This window comes from Rhagoletis pomonella, unplaced genomic scaffold (genome assembly GCF_013731165.1).
Source record: "Rhagoletis pomonella isolate Grant_MI unplaced genomic scaffold, Rhpom_1.0 Rhpom_scaffold_00001, whole genome shotgun sequence".
Taxonomy (NCBI): domain Eukaryota; kingdom Metazoa; phylum Arthropoda; class Insecta; order Diptera; family Tephritidae; genus Rhagoletis; species Rhagoletis pomonella.
Genome location: NW_023458555.1, coordinates 47313251 through 47334576, shown reverse-complemented (window position 1 = coordinate 47334576; position 21326 = coordinate 47313251). Strand labels below are relative to the sequence as shown.

The 21326-nt window shown below is 36.0% G+C and overlaps 3 protein-coding genes across 3 annotated transcripts; 1 reads left to right on the top strand and 2 right to left on the bottom strand.

The window, feature by feature from the left end:
• Nucleotides 1-11622: 11622 nt before the first annotated feature.
• On the bottom strand, nucleotides 11623-14797 carry LOC118745195 (kelch-like protein 18). The gene is made up of 7 exons (XM_036478720.1): nucleotides 14371-14797; nucleotides 13595-14295; nucleotides 13391-13537; nucleotides 13063-13206; nucleotides 12884-12998; nucleotides 12459-12813; nucleotides 11623-12393 (listed from the first exon to the last, which is right to left on the bottom strand). Exons 1-7 carry the CDS (start codon nucleotides 14638-14640, stop codon nucleotides 12266-12268), a joined length of 1860 nt encoding a protein of 619 aa, XP_036334613.1. The 5' UTR covers nucleotides 14641-14797; the 3' UTR covers nucleotides 11623-12265.
• A 1290-nt stretch (nucleotides 14798-16087) lies between these two features.
• LOC118745172 (zinc finger protein 32) lies at nucleotides 16088-17774 on the top strand. The gene is made up of 4 exons (XM_036478699.1): nucleotides 16088-16333; nucleotides 16394-17166; nucleotides 17227-17361; nucleotides 17425-17774. Exons 1-4 carry the CDS (start codon nucleotides 16187-16189, stop codon nucleotides 17696-17698), a joined length of 1329 nt encoding a protein of 442 aa, XP_036334592.1. The 5' UTR covers nucleotides 16088-16186; the 3' UTR covers nucleotides 17699-17774.
• LOC118745183 (transcription initiation protein SPT3 homolog) lies at nucleotides 17380-19119 on the bottom strand. The gene is made up of 2 exons (XM_036478711.1): nucleotides 17767-19119; nucleotides 17380-17694 (listed from the first exon to the last, which is right to left on the bottom strand). Exon 1 carries the CDS (start codon nucleotides 18997-18999, stop codon nucleotides 17905-17907), a length of 1095 nt encoding a protein of 364 aa, XP_036334604.1. The 5' UTR covers nucleotides 19000-19119; the 3' UTR covers nucleotides 17380-17694; nucleotides 17767-17904.
• Nucleotides 19120-21326: the final 2207 nt, after the last annotated feature.

Genomic DNA, 21326 nt, shown 5'->3' with positions numbered 1-21326 from the left:
CCCTAAGATTCCCCACCAAACAATTTGTGTTGCCGGCAATAAGAAAACGTGTCGCCCTCGGAAACAAATTTATTGCCGGTAATATTGCCATCGAATCGATTTCCTATTACCGGCCGCTCTAAAACGTCCGCCGAAGGCAACTCGCCTGGGTGAGTCGTTTTCTTATTACCTGAATGAGTCCTTTTCTTATCGCTTCAGGCGATATTTGGAATAATTTTATTCTTCTTAATACTTCATTTATTTTTTTGTATACCAAATTGCAACTTACAATCGGAATTAATTCATTTTCTCGCTGTGAGACTTCCTATTTTTTCAATCTTGTCCTTGGGCATAATTTAGATGCTTTTGGCCAATGCTATTGACGCCATATTCATAAGTTTCCGAATTTTTGAGAACTTTTTTATTCAAAATTGACATGAACGAAGGGGTGTTGCCGATTTGTCACCACAGCAATAAATCGGTGAGTCGCCAATTTGTTGCCATTGACGATTGTTGCCTATTTCTCATGTTTTGCATGGTGGGTCCCTTCAAATAATTTTTGGCGTGCGTCGTTGAGTCCTGTGCATGTTTCCATTATTATATGGTTGATGGTGAGAATACAGGTTACGTCGTTTGCAGAATGGAAAAGAAACTGGGTTGGTGTTTTCCAGTATATGTTTATGTGATATTCGTGATTGCCCAAGACGGAGTCGTGTGTATACTTTATTGTGTCCTGTAGGGTTTAAAGTTTTGTAATGATGCGAGTATTGAGCCCAATTTTGATTTTCTATTTGGATATAGCTTTTATACGCGAGGCATTTTATGTCCTACTTGCTTAGAGTGTCGACTAGATGGTGGTGCCAATTTGGCTGCGTTATCTGCCAGATTATTTCCTTGTATCCCGACATGACTGGGTACCCATAGAAGTTTATTTTACCGGGGCTTGTAATGATTATATCTCTTATTTTTGGTATACTTTGTCGTTGCAGTTGATGTTTTTAATAGCATTATTAGCACTCGTTGTTTTGATTGCCTAAATGCATTGTAGTTAAGAAGCGCAAGAAGTTATTAATCGAATGACATAAGAAATAACTTAATAATTTTTGTTTGTTTTGTGTGTTTAATTGAATTTATCATTGCACCATGGTAAGTTAGGCTAAGTATTTCCAGAATGTCACCCAGTTTTTTATGCAAAAAACACTAAAAACAAGATAATTAGCAATGTCTCTTTATTGCTTCAGGAGTTTCAGTTAATTCTTTGTGTTTATATTTTGGTGAAATAAGCATCTTAGAAAAAAAACAAAGTGTGAAATATAAGAAAGATTAAATTTAGAGCTTGCCCCATAATTAAAACCCCACCTTAATGTTATGAAAAATTTGCAAAAAGTGATATGAACATGTTAAAAAAGCATGCATTTAATGTTAAAAATCAGTACAATGCTTATCGGTTAGTATACTTTTTTCTAACACTTTCTAAACTTACTTATAAAAAAAGTGTCATTCTGGAAAATCTTTTTCAAAAATGCAAAAATAAGAAAACAGTAACAATTTTTGTAGAGCTTGAAAGCACTTTCGTGTTCTACGCAAATATTCACGACAGTAAACGAGAGGACAAATTTATCCATCTTAAAAAAAATATATAAAAAATACCTGTCATGTACTCTTCGTTTGTTAATAAATTTATATGGGACAGTCTTTCATTTCATTTCAGTCAGATTGCATTGGGAAAATTCAAAATGGCGGACCCAATATGATTGCCAAAAAAATTAAAGTTATTAGATTCGCTTAATACTTTACAAAGGGAGTACTTGGGGCCGCTGACTACGAATCTGAAATCGGAGAGGTTTATCTGGCGTATGAGTTACTGAGATAAGATAATAATGTTACTCATACGCCATGTACGTATGTACGTTCGATTTCAATTTTCCATGATAGACCCAATATCCACAATTTTGAATCTTTAAAATGTGATTACAGTTTAGGAAAACGTTGAGGAAAACGTTGAAAGCGAATGGGATTCACTGTAATTTATTTTTTGGCCGCCATATTGGATTCTTAATTAGAAAGCCTAAAAACATAAAAAGCCGCTGTTAGTTTTTCTTTTTTTATTGTTGGCTTCGCCAGAGACACAAAAGTTGTAAAACAAAGTCTAATTTATAGTTGCTTTAGAAGCCATATTTAATCCGCTATCTTGAATTTTCTAAAACGCCAAACGGAATTTAAAAAGAAACCCTTTAAATTAATTTTTCCAAAATGTTTCGAATTGTTTATGTAAATCAAACCAAAAATAAATGAAATTTTTTTTTTGCAAAATTTTATATTCATACCTTCTATATTTGTGCTTTTTAGCCTAAATAACGAATGTATATATGAACTTTTATGGCCGCTTTTATGGCTTTAGTTAGCATCTCGTGTGAGCTCCAGCAGGACTTTGGAAATGCATAAAAATCGATATGCTTTCTATACTTGATCGTAATTGTCATAAACAGCATCTTTACATTTTCTGCATCTATCAAGTTCTTTTCCTCCAGTTTAAAAGAATAATCATAAATAATTAAAGCAAGGGCCTTAGGATTTGACACATCCACGGGTTGATAGAATGGCTGTAATTCCGAATCTATGCCATGAAATAAAATTTAATTATTCATAATTTTTATATCGGACTGATTTTCAACCTTTAGAACAGCCCGAGGGGAGCCGAGCCGAGCTAAGCCGTTCCGAGCTGATTGAAGGTTTCAAATTGTACGAGCTATATGAAAGTGTTTATACAGTAAGCTTTTTCAGAAGCGTTTTGGAGCTGAAAGCAAAGCAGTTTTTGATTTTGAATTTTCTCTTTAATTTTTCAGCTACATGACGGTGATGCAAACAAGATATCAAAATATTCAAACATAAACGAATTTTACAACTAATCTTTTAAATAAAATTAAGCAAATATTTTTGCCGCTTTTCCTGGCCAGCAATTTTTGTGGTATCTTGCAGTCGAGTCCAACAGAAAAGCTCCGCTTCACTTCATTCAATGTGAACACCATCAGCGTCGCTTGGTTCCGCCTAGCTTCGCTCTGCGCCGCTCGGCTTTCTGTGTGAACGCACCCTAAAATACTAAAGTGTATGATTATGTTTATATAATATGATGTAAGGTATTTTTTTAAGAAAAATGAAGTTTTCAAGTTGAATTTAATAATATAATAAAAGATAATTATTACTCAATTTTTAAATACGTAAAATTTAGCCGTTTTATCGAACCTAAGAAAGGCGAATTACATACTTAATTGTGTGTGGACGAAAGTACAACTCATTTTCAATGAATACGCGTTTTGTGCTTCGCAAAATAAATAACTTAATAACTTTGTTGTTTCAGGTAGGCTTCGGTATTCCAAAGATTACAGGGGTAGGCACTATAATTGTCTATTTTTTTTTTGTTTTTTTTTTTGAAAACATCAGTTCATCATAAAACATATTCAAATTTTAAGGAAACTGTTCTATGTAGCCATCCTTAGCGCGGATGTAGTCAGGTGGCGGAGAAGAGAAATCTTTGAGGTGAAAAGTTTGCACCTAAAAATGTTCACTGATTTATTCTAAATCGTATAACTTCTGTGGCTTTTTCACATACTTAGAATGACTACTTAAAGAGTTATTAACCATTAAATGTAAGTATCTTCTTCTAATAAATTGTTTAGCCCTTAGGTCCTGGGGCCTGGGATTTTCCTTCTACAGCTGTCCTTTTTTCTTTGCATACCTTAGTTTTTATCCTAAGGCTATCCGAAAATTCATGGGGAGCGAATAAATTTAAACTTTGTGAATATGGGTGCTCTAATGTATGTACATATCATTTACCTTAATATAGAAAGGCCCTAACTAATTTTTATTTTCAAAATTCCTGGGTGTAGAGTCGGATGTTTACTCACCGAGGGACAAAAAGCATTCCAAAACAACTACTACACCATTAAATTAGTTTCAGTGTTTATTAAAAAGCAATGTTTGGAATAAATTCGATACTGCAGAACTTTGGTTTTTATAAAGTTTTATAACTACTCTGCAAAGAAAAAAAATGTTAGGCATTAGCCTTTACCAGCAAAACGATGTTATGGCAGCATTGTGTTCAAACTCCACCACGTTGTTGCTATGGTTACTGATAACCAATGTGTAAAATAATTTTTTTTTCTACCGCGGTTTTTTATCGAGATATACGAGTTTAAATATGCAAATTTCAGCCCTTTTTTCGTAGAGTTACAAGTTTTCTTAAAATTCTTATCTCATGTCATACCTATGATCGAGAATCAAAAATTGCTGACGTATTAGAACTTTTCCACTGCATTTGTTGGAAACTATAATTTTTGCAAAAATTAGTGTTTTTCAAAAAATTTGCAAACAAATATATTGCACTTCTCAAACAATGTATCAACTTTTGTTTTATTTTCGCAAACAGTTTATTTTGATAGCTTATTTTCTAAGCTTTCTAACGATATAAAATTACAATTTTATCGACAATTACATAGGTTTACAAAAATGAAAAAACTTATTAATTAAGCACAATAATTAGGTAAAGCCTAACCCTTTTTAGCAAGGGTTTCTTGGGAGCTTTAGATTTTTAGTATAAAAATAAAAATCTAGGGATAGTAATTCAAAAATTAGTGAAGGTATAAATTAAAACGGTTTTGAAGACCAAAACTTTTTAATGGCAAATTATAGTCGAGCAAAATAAAGATTTAAAAAATCGGATATAAAATAAGAAAGTTATAGCAAAAAACGCAATTCAGCGTTTTTTAACGGGTGCCAAAAACAAACTTTTTTACACCCAAAATTTTCTCTCGACATAAGTGTTTAAATACAACTGACACACGCCAAACTTTTTTCTTTCACATGTCGTGATAGGGCTTAATGTACATACATATGTACGAGCATACTTCGTTCTTAAAATTAATACTCGTAGCAAAATGTTCTAAGATTTCAAATTTCATTTCTAACGAATCGTAAAAATGAATAGCGTAAAGAAATTATGGCTTGAAATGCAACACTATCAGTGGCAGCAATAACAGTAATAACACGACAATAACAACCAGCGGAATTTCAGAAATTTGCATTTAAATTGCCCATAAAAACTTACTTTAGATACTCCATGTCGCTTGGACACTACACAAATGCTCAAAGTTTATCGCTATCTTTGACTTTAAGCTTCTTCTACTTGATTTTTTTTTGTGGTCTGTACTTTTGTTTGTAGTTTTTTGTTTTTGTCATTTCAAACCTATTCGAAGTGCACCTTTCTTGAACGCTTGCAAAATGCCGCTAGCTCTTTTATGAATTGGCTGCAAGTTTAAGTGCTTTTCGCGGGCATAAAATGATGACAGTCAAGTGGCAAGGAAAAGGAAATAAAAGGTGAAATAAACTTCCGTTGGCTTTTTAGAAGAATATGTATGTATGTATGCATACATAGTCGTACATTGATATGGTGTCTGTGTAGGCGCGATGCGCTTTTACAGTTACTACTTTGAAAATTAGCTAAACATCTTCAATAATTGTTGTTGTTCCTTCAGTTGTGATATCACGGCTGCCCCTCCCACTTTCACTAGGCTTAGAAGCTTATTATAAAGGGCGATATTTAGGCAATAATCACGGGTCCCTCCTATACATACATATATAACTTTTTTTAAATTTAAAATCATATGGCCCAAATCGCCGAATACGAAACCAAAGGGAACAATTGTTTTCCCAGGTTTCGCAGATTTTTGATTATATCTGGGTCATACATATTCTGAGGTTTCAGACAATATAAATATTAACGCGAATCTCCTTCTCACAAACACGAAAGCTCAATTAATCCTGGAACACCTTTTAAATTAATGAGTATTAAAAAAGCACAACATGAAGTTAAGAGTTGTTTATATTTAAGGACCGCCATTTTTTGTATTATACTTGCTTCTCTTCGCTTGCCTTGTATTACTTTGTGAAGTTAATAAAAAAAGTTTTTTAATGTAATGTAATGGTCAAAAATATCCAGAAGTTTTTTTGGCGCGGAATCCAGCAGGCTACACAGAAGGTAATTTCAATAAAGAACTTTTGACGGATAATAAAATTTTTTTGAAGTTTCATAAATTGTGAGTATTCTCAACGGCCTTACCACTTTGATAATATTACAACAATAAATCGGAGTATTTTCTTTCCCACATTTATACCAATTTAATAATATTTCAAAGGAAAAATCATTATCAGTGCCTAGTAATTTTTTTTACTTACGTGGTTCGCACCTTTTTTTATTAAAAATATATAAAATGTGTAATGTTAAAGGAAACTTCATTGAAATTGTTACTTTCATTTTATAATAAAAATCACGAGAGCATTATTTTTTCATTTTCTTATTTTGAATGCAATCTTGCGATTTAAAAATCAAATTCTAAAGAATGCTCCTTCCGAATAAATCTTTTTATAATCGCCAATTCCATGTGAATAAATTGTTTTCATAACTTACCATGCAAAAAGCAAAAACAAATTGCGAAAAATTATTTTGGTTTTGCTTTATAATTTTTGGGAATATTTGTTCACATGAAATTCGTGATTCGTGATGAAATTCGTGAAAGTTTACTTTTAAATTTCTCATCAGATTTTGCAAAAAATTAGGCTTTGTGGTTAGCGTATCACCATTAACTTCAACAAATTTCGAATTTAAAATTTCCAATGTATGCAAAAAACTTGAATTCGGCTGGCGCATAGCGCCCTCCGATAAGCAATTAGCATAAGTATAATTTTGATCACTTTCTTCATCCGTTCTGAAACCTAGTAATTAATTAATTAATAATTAATTTCAGATTAATCATATTCGACATCTTTGAGAGGACTGATGAAATCTTCTGCTTAAAAAAAAAAAATATATTACTGCTCGTGATCAGGTAGCATGGATTTAATGAAATGTCATCATTTTATTTTTCTTCTTCTTTTTTGTATCAAGGGCTACACAATTGAAATGGTGGAAAACTATGTGTAACGTAAGAGTCTTTTTTAATAATTGAATTTTCAGGTAAAATTAGTTTTTTATTTAGTTAGAGATAGAGCTAATTTTGAAAGCAACGTTGTGAGCTATTCAACGTGCTATTGATCCAAAGTCAAAGTTTATATTCTTTCTAACTAAAATAGGCTCAGAAAATAAAAACTTATAGAGAAAAATAAAAATTCGCAAGAATTATATTATTTCAAAAAAGAACGAAGCCAAAAGAAGCGAAATAAGAAGCTAAAGAAGCTAATTTTTTTAGCAAATTCCACAGGGTCTCTTAAAATAACTTATATAACAACCTTCATCCTTTAGTCCGGCGAGATCATTAATGTACCCACTGATTAACTTAAGGTTTAGCTGCAATAACAACGTAGAACTGACATATAGTTACTCGACTTTAACCTTTTTTTTTAATATGCAGAAATTGGACGAAATATTGTAGGAGCACACTTCCCGAATTGTCAGAAAACGGCGACAGAGTGAGTAATAAATGCACAGTGTATCTACATACTTCATCTAACAACACCAGTACTCCCGGATACTGGATATTAGACTTGAACCCAGTTAGTATAGAGTGGCCTTGAAGCAATTACTGCAGAAGTTTTAGATATGTAAAAGTAATCATAGGTACATGTCGTCCCCTGTTGCTGCCAGACAATAATTGGACGGGGAACTAACTCGCTATATTCGCGCTTCATTAATGAGACCTCAGGAATTATCAACTACATAGTTAAAAGGAATAGAAGGAACCTGTTAGTATTTTCTAGACAAAGGTAGCTCATTTTGGATGACTTTCTAATACCAAATTGACATTTTATACCTACCACCTCCATACACTATAAAAAAACAGCCAGTTTGATGATAAGATGATTATTCACTTACAGAAACCTCAACATTACTGCCGCGACTTCTGCCGTCACCCTTTTTACCACATGAATCCAAGAGATTAGGCCAGAAATACGACAGTGAAGAACGTTTGATAGCCATGTTTCCTTCTCAATGCACACTTCTAGCACGTGCCAGACACAAAGTCCACAAGTCACTAGCCGGCAGCCCCTGTGGAGCCGAACGAGAGACCCTATCAGCTTGTACGTTGCCGATCAGCTGGTCGGAACCGCCAGCGGGGTCGGCAGAAACGAGTGCCTCCTGTTTGTTGTTGTTGTGACAGTGTGCTATTTCGACGGGGTCGGATCAGAGTGAGAGGGATGTTAGTTGAGCTGAATTAAATGAGCATGTAAAGAGGTGGTTGGCATCATATGGGGAACTTTCACATGCTGGGCATGTATAGGACACGTCGGGGTCTAGTCTGGTCTTGAACCTACTTAAGTATCGCAATTGATCCAAAGTAACAGGGGTCTATCTTATCAGCTGAAGCTGGTGACAGTTACCGGTGAAGGTCGTTTATAGCCTATTTATACGGGGCTAGGTGCAGCGGTTGTCGCTCGTGGTTTTGGAACTCGTCCTTCAGTTAATAGAGATGCTTTCTGACGTGTCTGGGTGGAGGTTCCGCCTCAAGCAAGTGCCTGCTCGAGTGCTCCTGCCTATGGCAACCGACAAGGTGCTTCATGCGGTGTCAACATGATAAACATCCCCGCAACGCTCTTCTTCGAAATTCGTGACGCGTGAGACGCAACCTGCATGACTAAAGAACTAACATCGAGTCGTACGTAGATCACACGTTTAAAGAGGCAGGATACAAAGCGGCTTTCAACAACATACACAGCGATGCTACCACAAAAAGCCTTCGCACCCGCAAGGACAACATTTTGATAGGAACCAAACGTTCTCACGACAGTCGGCTTTACGTAAACGGAATGTCTCAAATCCATATCTGACCAAGGACTGTCACTTCAGCATCATTCCCCAAAGACGCTTTGCGCGATTTGTATGTTATTGAAACAACAACATTGAGGAAGCACAACTTACCAGAGGGACCAGGCGCACAACTCTGTTCCGGGTGATGTTACGTTCCTATCTCGGCTGACCAGCATGCGGATTATGTCCATGCAATGCCCAACTTCTCTTCACATGTATCTCCAACCCAAGAACCCTGACACCGGAAGCACTGTGGACTGCGCTCATCGGCGTCGCCGGCTTTATCGAAGTCAAGCTTGATGAGACCCATGGGGGAGTTGAGCACTACTACAACAACAACAATGCCAAGATGAGGTAACAACAACAGGAACAACAGGAATTATAAAATGTATTATATTTTAAAACCTCCGCCAAAATATTTCAGAATAAATTTACAAATGTGAGCTAGACCGATTTGAAAATACCTCCAAATATCTCTTTCTTGAGTTTCATTTTGCCCGAACCGACTCACTTTTTACTTTTGGTTTCCATGTATTTACTAAGGGCAGAATAGACATTTTTGGGAGGGAGGTAGATTATTTTGATTCCATTGATACAAATTTTTAAACGTTGTTATGCAAACCTTGCAACTTTAAGCTCTCCTATCGTCTGAGGTGATCTTTTAGACAAAATATTTTTAAAAAGCAATTTTATTTATAAAAAATCAGTTTTTACAGGTATTTTCAAAAAGGTCCAGCTGACGTAAATCTCAATATTTTCCAAAACATTTCGGTGGAAGTCTTAAAATATAAGGAAATTTATATATCTGAGGGAAAGACAGTTCCGTTTTTTGTATAGATTGTGATGTACATTAATGTACATAAATATATGTGTACATATATTAGGGTGGTCCTTAAAAATATGAAGACTCTCCTCCTTTGGTTTGTTCTACTTACAAAAAAAAGACAGCGAAAAATTCAAAATGTTAACAAATTTTTAGGAGTCGGGTTTGAGAAGTTTAAATTTAAAAAAAAAATTGCAAAAAAATTTACAAAATTTTTAGTTGAAATCTGATAATTTTGACATATTATTGAAACTTATTCATGTACGTACATAAATTCATACATTCTCTAAAAGTAAAAATTTTGTGGAATTTTCGGGATTTGAAAAATTTAGATTTTTTTGAGGCCCTGGCAGCGGCCCCTAATTTTATTTTAATATTGGACGTAGTAAAAAATAATGTAATATACAAATATTGAATATTAGAAAAAACGCCCCTGTAAAATTTTTTTCTGGTACAAACGATAATTTCGCGTACGGGGTCGATATATAATTTTATGAGGGAGTTAATTTAATCATATGTAATGAAAACCGCAAATTATGAAGAGACAGCTTATTGACTTTATTCATGCCGATACCTTGTATTTGGCAAACAATTAAAGGCCAATTTAATTTTATTATGTGGCAATAAAAAGTGAATTTATTGTGCGAAAGTAATTAGACGCCCACAATACTATTCCAGAAATAAAAGTGCAAGCAAAATATATTTGTTTTGCAGAATGAAAAAAAAAATTGTTTTTTTTTCGTGCATATTTGGTGCACTACTTTAGAGGCTGCCAATTAATGGGGTAGATAATATCAATAAAACAATCTGATGTTTGCAGATAAGTGTATTACGCGTATACTATGTAAGTATGTATGTATGTCCGTGTGTGAATAGGTATGTATGTATGCATGTATGTATATATGAATTTCCTCGAATCGCGAAAAATAATTGAATTACACAGTGGTGGTGGCATTGGTGTTAACCAATCAGTGACTGTTATCAGCTGCAACGTTGTTGTGGAAAATATAAACAAGCACATCAGTATACATAAATAGATATCGTCGCTACCAATGTCAAACTAACGAAGGTGAAAATAGTTACTTTTCAGAGAAAAAAGCTGTTGTAAAAAATGTTGTTGTTATTAGGTAAAAGTGTGGGATTCGACACTTTGTTAAAGCCAGTATCCTCTGCTTCTAAGAAGACTAGAAATTCGACGATTTACCAACTTACGTATCATTCTAAAAGCATGTGCAAGGTATCGTAAATGAAAAAAAAAACATTTTTGCACATTCGATAGCTTGACATAGTACCTCTTCTTCAATGCTGTGTCAAAAAAAAATCATGCCAATGACTCCTTGGAAGAAAATGTGTCTTAATTTTTACCATGTGAGCGTATGTAAACTGTAAACTTTAAAGCCGTTTTAGATTTTATGAATTGTTACACTCTTGCAGCAAACGTACGACATGTATTTGTGTAAATCCGCCGGGTTTCATATCGCTGAAATGCTAAAAAATTGTATAGGCGTACATACATACATATCTATGCAGGTATTTTTTACGCTATTCAAAATCAAATACGAACTGCTTTCAAAATATTTTTTTCCTTGCGCCTTCAAACATTGGCAACATTGGCAATTACTTTCTGGCGCGACCTCATACACTAGATGCACACCAATGCAGGCAGATGCGGTTGCGCGCGCAAATTTGTACTTCAAGTGGGAAAAAGGGTTAAGCAAACAATGCATTCACGACATATTCCAATTTATTGTTGTGCAAATATTGATTGCAACCTGTTGCATTTGCAGTTGAGAGCCAGAGCACAAACACACCTACGAATTGTAAATACCGTTACACAAATACTAAAGCAGACAACTGCTGAGCGTTTAAGCCAATTTGTGATAGCGCGTAATCGATCGCGATTGTTTGAGTGGCGGCAAGTTACGCAAGTACTAATATAAAATATAAAACCGCAGAATACTTTCAATTGATTTCAACTTTTAATTGCAAATAAGATTGGAAAATTGTTCAAGAATGGGTTAACGCAATTTTTTGTTGAAACTATCTCATTGACATTTATTTAATTGTGTTCTAAATTTTATATGTACTGATATTGTTTAACGAGAACATTTCGTTAGTCAGTATTAACAATTTCAGAAATGGATTACAGGTAATTTCTAACAATAATTGAGTATGTATATTAAAGTTTGGCGTAAGACCTGATGTTTACGCAATTTAAATAATTTACAATTATATGCAGTTAGGCAGATACCTATGTAAATGTAGAGGTACAATGACTTAAAAATTTAATTTTTTCGAAAAATCGCTGCACAAGGCTTCTAAACTAACTTACTATAAATGATATAAAGAATATGATATAATTAACGCTTGTGAGCAAAAATCGAAGCTTTCTTAAAGCAAGCAATTTTTTTTTTTTACTTTATAGATATATTAGTATTTTAACATTCTTCAACTGAATTTGGAATGATTTGCGTTAGAGCAATGATAGTTTGCTAAATAGAGAGCACGTCTTGCGTACATAAGGTATCATAACGAGAATTTTCGAAAAGGCAAGCAAATGCATTTATGCTTTTGAAAAAATATCACGAATTATCTACAATCTCAAACTATAACGATTTCTCATATTTATATTATGTATGTATATATTTTAAACTATTTGCAAATAACTACTGTTTACGTATTACTCCAGCGCCTACACCACCGCTATGCGCGCACATTGATGGCTCATAAGACCACTCGTCCGTTTCGGGATCGTAAACTTCAACAGTGGATAGATTTGACTCGCCATCGTATCCTGATATAAAGAAATGTGTAGATGAATGTAAAAAAAATGTATTTACATCATTCATTTTTCCTCACCGCCAATAGCCCACAATTTGCCCATATTTGCAGCCAACGCAACCCGACTTCGCTTGCAATTCATTGGCGTTACGAGTTTCCAAGTATCTGTTATGGGATCATATACCTCAACAGAACGCAAAAATGAAGTGCCATCATAGCCGCCACAAGCATATAGCTTTCCATTCAGCGCAGCCACACCCAAACGACAGCGACGATTTAGCATTGAATGCATTTTAAGCCATACATCTTTGATGGGATCATAACGCTCGACCGAGTCGAAAATGGAGAGCCCATCATGCCCGCCAAGCGCATAAACATAACCACCCAAAGCTGCAACCCCACCAGCCGAACGATACTTCATCATAGGCGCCACCTTTATGGGATAAAAAGTGAACAAATGCAGCCAATAGTAAGTGAGATGAAGCATCTGTGTGGTTACGTACCGTTTTCCAAATATCAGTCTTCGGACAATAGCATTCCACTGTATTTAGCGAAGTAACACCATCATAACCGCCACATACGTAAATGCAATCATCTAAAGCAGCGACACCAACGGCGCTAGTGTAGAAAAATTTCATCCAGCGCACTCTTATTATGAATTCTAAATGCATATATCGTTTACCTTCGCTTGCACAACATTGCACGTCCTTGTGTCCATTTATTCTTTTTCGGATCATATACTTCCACCGTGGAGAGACGTTCAGTACCATTAAAACCGCCAAAAGCGTAAAGTTTGCCATCCATGACTGCGACACCAACGCGAGAACTGCAAATACATGTAAGTAAATTCGCGCGTTACCGTTTTAAGTAAACATGGTTTAAAATCATATAAGAGAACAATAAATCATATTAAAAATCTACAGACGCGTATATAGAGCAGTCTGCCTTGAAGAGAAATTTTACTTTTGTTAATAATTGTTGATCAGAAATGTTAAATCATTAGTACGCACCGCATCATTGACATTTGTTCGCCCATTTCCCATTTCTTAATCACTGGATCGTATATTTCTACGGTGCTTACTGATTCCCCATTGCTAGCGATTCCTCCAACGGCATAAATTTGCCCCATAATGAATTCTCCGCAACGTTGCCGCGTTCTATGTTTTAAAGCATTTAATTTCCGCACTTCTTAGTTATTATATTCATTCAATTACCTGAAGCTTTGTAACAATCCTCTTCTTTCTGGCATTAGATGGAAATCTTTTGCTTCATCCAGCAAATCTCTGCACTGATGCGATGAGCGTATAAGCTCTTCGCGTGCAACACGATCTGCCAAAAATTGCGGTGAAAGCAGTGGCAGACGCACCTTGGATAATACTTGTGGGAACAATGACGAACGCTTATCTTCCATATGTTTTACCCATTTCATGGAAGCTTCAAAAATCACTTCCTCTGTTGGCACATTTAATTCATCACGTCTTATTAAATCGATGAGCTCATCAAAATCTAAGCCCAAAAATTCATCTGATTGCACAACTTTGGCAAAGTTCTGATCGATATACTTATCAGCGGCTTCAATTAGATGTGTACAACCCATCGAATCGGCAAAATGGCGTATGCCCAACACATTCTGCGGGTGAAAACGTGAAATCAAGAAATCCGCACAAGCATTGCGTACTTTGGTCAGCTGCAGGAATGACGCACCCACCATTAGACTTTGAACATTTTGATTATCGATGCGTACTTGGCCACTGTATGCATAGTTGATGAGACTCTCAAGTGCGGTTGGTTCGATTTCCTTCATTGTAATCTCTTTGATGCGACTCTCGGCCATATTGTTGGTAAACATGGCATAGAAATATGGTATTGTACCAGCTAACACAATGCGATGAGCCGAAAACGATTGATCTTCCACCTAATGTTTAAAATAAAAATTAAATTGAGGGTGGGGTTTGCACCACCCCCCAGCAGGGTGGCTCTATATATTTACCTTCAAAGTAACATCACAGAGTTTGCCCTGACGACGTATTTCGCGCATTAGCGGGAAACTTTCACCGAAAAGATCATCATGCTTATATATTACGTATTTTTGGTCATCCCCACAATCGCCAAAATCGGGCAAATCCATTATTGATGAATACGTTTGTTGTTGCACTAATTGGGTTAATTGTTGTTGCCGCTGTTTTGTTTGCGATGACGGCAAAGTGTCGCGCCCCGAAATGTGTAATCTTTCCATAGTGGGTTCGGGCCACTGTTCCATTATAATGTTAATAGTTGGTAAAATTATATTATTAAACTAATCCCATCGATTTTTAAAGCAAACTACGTAACGAAAATCCCACCGAGGTGAAAAATAAACCAATAATTTGTCAAAATGCTGAAACTTTTCCTTCACTGTTTTGCTCCCCCTTCGTCGAGTTGCCACATGACCAGAAAAATTGTGGACCTGTAATAAATAAGGTTATCGATAATTTAAGAAAAAAGTTTTACGCAGCATGCGTGACGAGCCAATGACGATACAACGACAAGACGAGTCGTATGCGGATGGCCTTACTTTAATTTTCGGAAAACATTACTTCTAAATACATTTACAACGGATAACAAGAACTGAAAATCTTTCGCAAAATTTTTGCTATTTGCTGTTTTAATTTTTGCGCTTGTATTATTCGTTATTTTGAATATACCGGCATTTTTGCGAACACATTTTAATAGTGAGGTGAACTTCTGAAAGCTTCAGATACAATTTTCGATGTTGTATCAAATTTTCATAGTGGAGATCGTACACATCTTTCTAATAACGGAGTAAAGTTAAGCTGATGCTAGATAAAAATTTGTGGTTTTGCCTGGCATTTATAACTTTGCCAGCAAAAACATAAAAGGCGCAATCCCGTATTCCTCAGACTAAAATTAGTAAAACTGTCAACAAATAAAAATTCGCTCAAAGCGAGAGAGTGACATTGAAAAGTACGGGATCGCTTTCTAGTAAAAAATGGTAACTGCTGTCAAATTCAACATAACCTCAAAATTTTGGTTGTAAATTTTTGCTTATTTTGTTGGTAAACAGGCTCAGCTGACACATATAAATAACCAAAAATACTTTCAAACTCTTTAAAATCCACTTATACAAGTAATTAAATACTTTTCAACGTGAATTAGCACAGTGTACTTTACTTTTGTTTACAATTTGGTTGCCAAACACACTACAGCTGATCGTTTGACATTTACCAAAATTTACCAGCAAAAAATCTGTGGACTAAAATTGGTAACTTCTGACAGAGAGAGATCCGAATTTATTCTCTTTTGTCCCCGCAATAGTCAGAAAACCGAGTACGGGATCGATTTCCAGTAAAATGTGACTGATTCTGACTACTTCTAAATAGTCTGAACTCGCACGGGATCGCAACTAAAGGCAATTTATTTGAATCAAGCTAAGATAAACAAATGTCAGAATATCTGTTGGTGTATACATTCGAGCCCAGATCATAAATTGAACCAGATCTCTATCAGGATCTTATCGTTTTTGTTGCATTTGAGTGAAATTTTTTAATGCGGATCCTGATCATTTCCAAAGAAACACAGCATACGTTATTTGAAAAACAAACGCTTCTAAAAATTGTTAAATATGGCAATGCAGTATACGGTTGTCAATCTCAGCTGATTAACATTTTTAATTTACGCGCATGCAATAAAAAAATAGATAAGTGTAAACAAAAATTAGCCGTTTCCAATATTTATTTATAAACAATTAGGATTAGTAGATCAACAACATAAAAACAAAACAGGGAGGAAGCACGAAAATACTTCAAATGAAGCTGAATGAGGTAGTGGCCAACAGTTGTCGGGTGTGCTTGAAGCGTACACCTAAACTACGTTCTCTATATAATCCACTGGACGAAGGTGAAGAACCACCAAATGAGATGTTGCGCCTGATTGCAGGAGTTGAGCTGGAAGCGGTAAGGCATAAAAAAATTAATTGAACCTATTTTAAAAATAAATGAACATCTTAACAATAGGCTGATGTCTATGAAACATTGCCAAAATGCATCTGCAAGAACTGTGAGTTGTCGCTCAGCATGGCCTATCAGTTTCGTAATAAAGTGCTGCGCACCCATCAAATCCTTGAAACCTTACGCAAACAACTTTGGTCAACTAAAGAAGCAGAGGCGCAAACAAACGAAGCCACATCAGCTGATGTGAAATTAGAATTGGAAGATTGGGCCAGTGATCACTCTAACGATGATGTTTATATAAATGAGGACCATTTACAGGATAATAGAGAATTGAAAGTGGAAGTGCTAGAGTTATCATTGTCTGACATTGAAGAAATAGATATGGATGATGAACAATTGGAGGTACAATTAGATGAAGACGAAGAAATTAACGAAGAGTGTAAACCGGAATATTTGGAGGAAGCCGATTACTATAATGACATGGAAGCGACTAGCACGCAAACATCGCAGGCGACATCACCAGAGTTAGAAGAGAAAGATAACTCATTCATTTATGATGATGAAGTGAATGTTGTTTTAGATGATGACAATGTTAATGAAGTACCCAGTAAAGAACAAAAAGCAGCAGCTACAAAAAGTGAGTCCGTTGAGAATGTAATGCAAGCTGCAAAAAAGGCAAAGCCCAACAACAAAGAGAAACCAGAAAAGGCTCAAACCCGTAAGTCCAACGTTAATGCAGCACACATTTGTGATATTTGCGGGAATATCTATGCAAAGCGAGGACGAATGATGGAGCACAGGCGGCGGCATGACAAAGAATTGCGTTTCGCTTGCGAGTATAAATTGTGAAAAACATTTGGTTGCAATGAATATAATTTTTATTTTTCTTTTGTCAGGCTCTGTGATAAACGATTTCACCTGCGAGAGAAACTGCGCAAACATATGTTTCTACATACTGGCGGCAAACCATATAAGTGTTCATTCTGTAGTAGAACATTTTTCTATGAAAGTGTGAAGAAGGCGCATGAAGCGTAAGAGATATCTGCATGTAATTGTTCAAAAATATATTTAATTTTCACTACTATTCTTTATAGTGTGCATAACGGCGTCAAGCCCTACGTTTGCGATGAGTGCAATAAAGCTTTCGCATATGCCCATGCGCTCAGTAAACACAAACTTATACACGCCGACATCAAGCTGTACCACTGTGAGTACTGCAGTAAGGACTTTCGCCTGCAGCATCACATGAAACAGCATGTTGAAACGAAGCTGCACCAAAATGCCGTACGCGTTGCACAGATGTCACTCGCCGAGGCACAATCAATGGACGATCCTTCACTTATGCACACACCAACATCCGCGAGCTGAGGAGAAGTTATTAATAAGTACAATATAAACTTGTAATTTATCCCTAATAAAAATAATGTTATGCTTACTTTCTAAATAAAAAAAAAAAATCCATGTCAGACTCTGTTATTTAACATTTATGTTGATGCTATGATGATGCAATTTATTATGTGTTCATTACTTTCTATCTATAAGCTAAATCTGTAGGTTCCTTTGATGCCATCACTTTAAATGGCAAGAAAAGAGCGCCGAAAATCAGCGTCACAGGAGCTGCGATAGAAGCCAATTTTTTTGCTAGTCATTTGCCGGAAACGGCGCATCCCTTCGTGAATTTCCTGGACGCTTATGGGTCGCACCACTTCCATGCCGCGTCCCTGCGTTACTTCAGGACATATATGCAACATTGCAGGCGAAGCGCCAGTAGAAGTTATCCGACTGTATGGCTCCGTGACGCGATTCTCAGAGTTCAAACGCGTCAATATGGCATAGTCTACAATTACGGCTATGGTTTCATGTGCGAAGTAAGCTAAGATATTCATTGTAGTTGTAGGTATACGCAGATCAGGCGGTAAGTCGAGAAATCGGCGAAACTTATTTTTGATCTTTTCACCATGGCGACAATAGAACGAGGTCTTTCGTGCCTCATTGAATTCCAAGTACTGCTGGCCAGTGAGTATTTGCGATATGCGATCGGCACGAAATAGACGACGTGTACGCTCTTCATCGTACAATTCCGGCACTTCGATTCCCAGTTCGTCCTCAGACTCCTGCTGATCTACATCATCCATGAAATCCTGTGGTCTTCCAGTACGTATACTTAGGAAGCGCTTTAATATCTTCATATCCTTTAAATGCTTGCGCATGCGTGCTATCTTAACGGGATGGTTACGCATGAGAAATTCAAAGTCTGCCTGCGTTGGACAAGGACTATTTTTGCGCCGCATGGCAACCAGTGAAGCTTCGTTGAACATTCCACGCAATTGTTGCTGCAAAATATGTTCTACTAATTTAACACTCTCCATACGAGGTTGATCGCAGTCACCAAAGCTCCGCATTATATCGGAAATTTCGGGCAGCAAGGTGACTGGCGTATCGTCGGCCACACCACTAGCTGCAAGTCCACTAGCAATGCCGGCTGCATTGCTGCTGGTGCTGCTGTTGGAGAGCTGATGCTGAAGCGCATGTGGCGAAGCAACGGCCTGTGCTTGCTGTTGCAGTAGCAATGTGGGTGTTGTGGCACCATTGCCATCGGAATTTGTTGCCGATGCCGCGTTGAAGCTGGTTGAGTTTTGACGCGCGGGCCTTTTACTGTTGTAATTCATAATCACATTACGGTAATAAGAAACCTTGTGTTAAAATATAATTTTCTATGAAATTGTTTACAACAAACTGCAATACGCCTGCCAAACGCGAACCAAGTTAAAAGTCAGAGCTGTTATCAGATGTTATCTGGCACAGCTGATAATTTGCGATGCGGTTCAGGGTTGATAACAGTGATCGGACCACTCTGGGGTTGAATCTGGAAAAAATCGGTTGGTTTTCAAAAAAATGTGGTAGATATTTGGTTTGGATCACACTTTGGGCGTGTGTGAATCGGTAACAAAGTCCTATGGGGAAAGCTGTTGAATAATATTTTTACTATGGTGAGACAGTTTTGCCAATCTGCTGTGTGAAATGAAATATTTTTTGACAGCAGTAAATTTTTGATAACCGCAGATTTATTTGGAATAAAATATTACAAATTGAAGTGAAATGAATATTTTAAGAAAACATCTACCATCGTTGATTGCAATTCATCTATTTAAGCTTTCATTTAACAAAAAATTACACACATCAACAATCTTTGCGATTGTCAAAATTTTCTATGCATTTCTTAAAAATTTCACTAGCCTCATGAGCTACTGAAATTTTATTCACCTCGTAGTTGTCAAAAATTTACTCGACGCGAACTTTGTTACCGATTCACACACGCTGTATGTACGAAAATTAAAAAAAGTTCTGCAAATTTTCACTCAAATGGCAAACTTTTTCATTAGACTCAAAAAAAATTTAATTTTAGTATAATAAAATGCAGGATTGAAGTTGCTAAAAATTGCGTTGCCTGCCGTTTCTTTCTAAGCTTGCTAAATTGGTTATAGAAATAAGTAGTCTGTTCCTTTGAACTTCGGACTAAAACCTGTGGAACTGCCAAACTACAATTTTACTCTCTCAAGTGAGAGTAAAAGGAGAACAGATGCGGAAGTGCATGAGAACGCAAAAAGCACTATTTCCTGTAAAAACGTCAGTCGGTTTGTTTACATGTCACTTGTACAACACTGATTTGGCTGAAATATCAATAACTAATTACTAAATTCTATACATATTCAAGTATTTCGTTGTTTGCTTCCATTATTTTACAAATATAAGGTTCTTTGCTTTCACCGCTTTCTATTTTTTTTGCACATGCAAATCAGCTGATCGTTGGACACTTTTCATGAACTTACAGGAAAAAAAACTCCGGACTAAATCCTGTAACTTCTGACTAGGAACAGTTGCTCAGTTACTCTCTCAAATGTGTTCCCACTTACAGGTTTTATGTCAATAGGAACGACTTCCTGTAAGTTCTGACTAAATCCTTAGCCTGTTCCTTTGAACTTCGGACTAAAACCTGTCGAACTGGCAAACTACAATTTTACTCTATAAAGTGAGAGTAAAAGGAGAACAGATGCAGAAGTGCACGGGAACGCAAAAAGCACTATTTCCTGTAAAAACGTCAGTCGGTTTGTTTACATGTCATTGGTACAACACTGATATGGCTGAAATATTACTAAATAATTATTAAAATCTATACATATTCAAATATTTCTTTGTTTACTTCCATTTTATAACAAATATAAGGTTCTTTGCATTCACCGCTTTCTGTTTTTGTTTGCACATGTAAATCAGCTGATCGTTTGACACTTTTCATGAACTTACAGGAAAAAGAACTCCGGACTAAATCCAGTAACTTCTGACTAGGAACAGTCGCTCAGTTACTCTCTCAAAAGTGTTCCCACTTACAGGTTTTATGTCAATAGGAACGACATCCTGTAAGTTCAGACTAAATCCTGTAAACCGGACTGCTATTGGAACAGACTACCTGTAAAGCGGACTGCTATTGGAACAGACTAAAAAAGTAAGGAAGGAAGTAAGTAAAAGCTATTTAAGACTGACAGGCTAACCTAATATTCGCGGCTTGCGTTTTGGTACGCACGCCGTCGAATTTGTTTTTTTGCGTCACCCGAAATTGGCTTGCGTGCGTTTGCATTTGATTTCAGTGAGCGAAACGTCAAATCAAAATGTCACGCAGAACAAAAATTGGAAATTGAGTTAGCTTCATACGCACGCCGTTCAATTTCGGTTGGTCCCATTCAAGTTGTATGTGCATGAGAAATTTTTGACAGTAAATTGGCGGCGTGCGTGAATATTAGGTTAGCCTGTTAGTTTTGTCGTCAAAAGGAAGGATTTTATATTATATCAGTTGCTTAATTTGAAAACTATTACACATTCTTTCAGGCTTTCAACACATAGTCCTATGCCATGATTCAATAATATTATATTATTGAATCATGCTCCTATACTACCAAGGCACATTAAACAGGTAGTATCAGTAGAGCAAAAACAACATTTG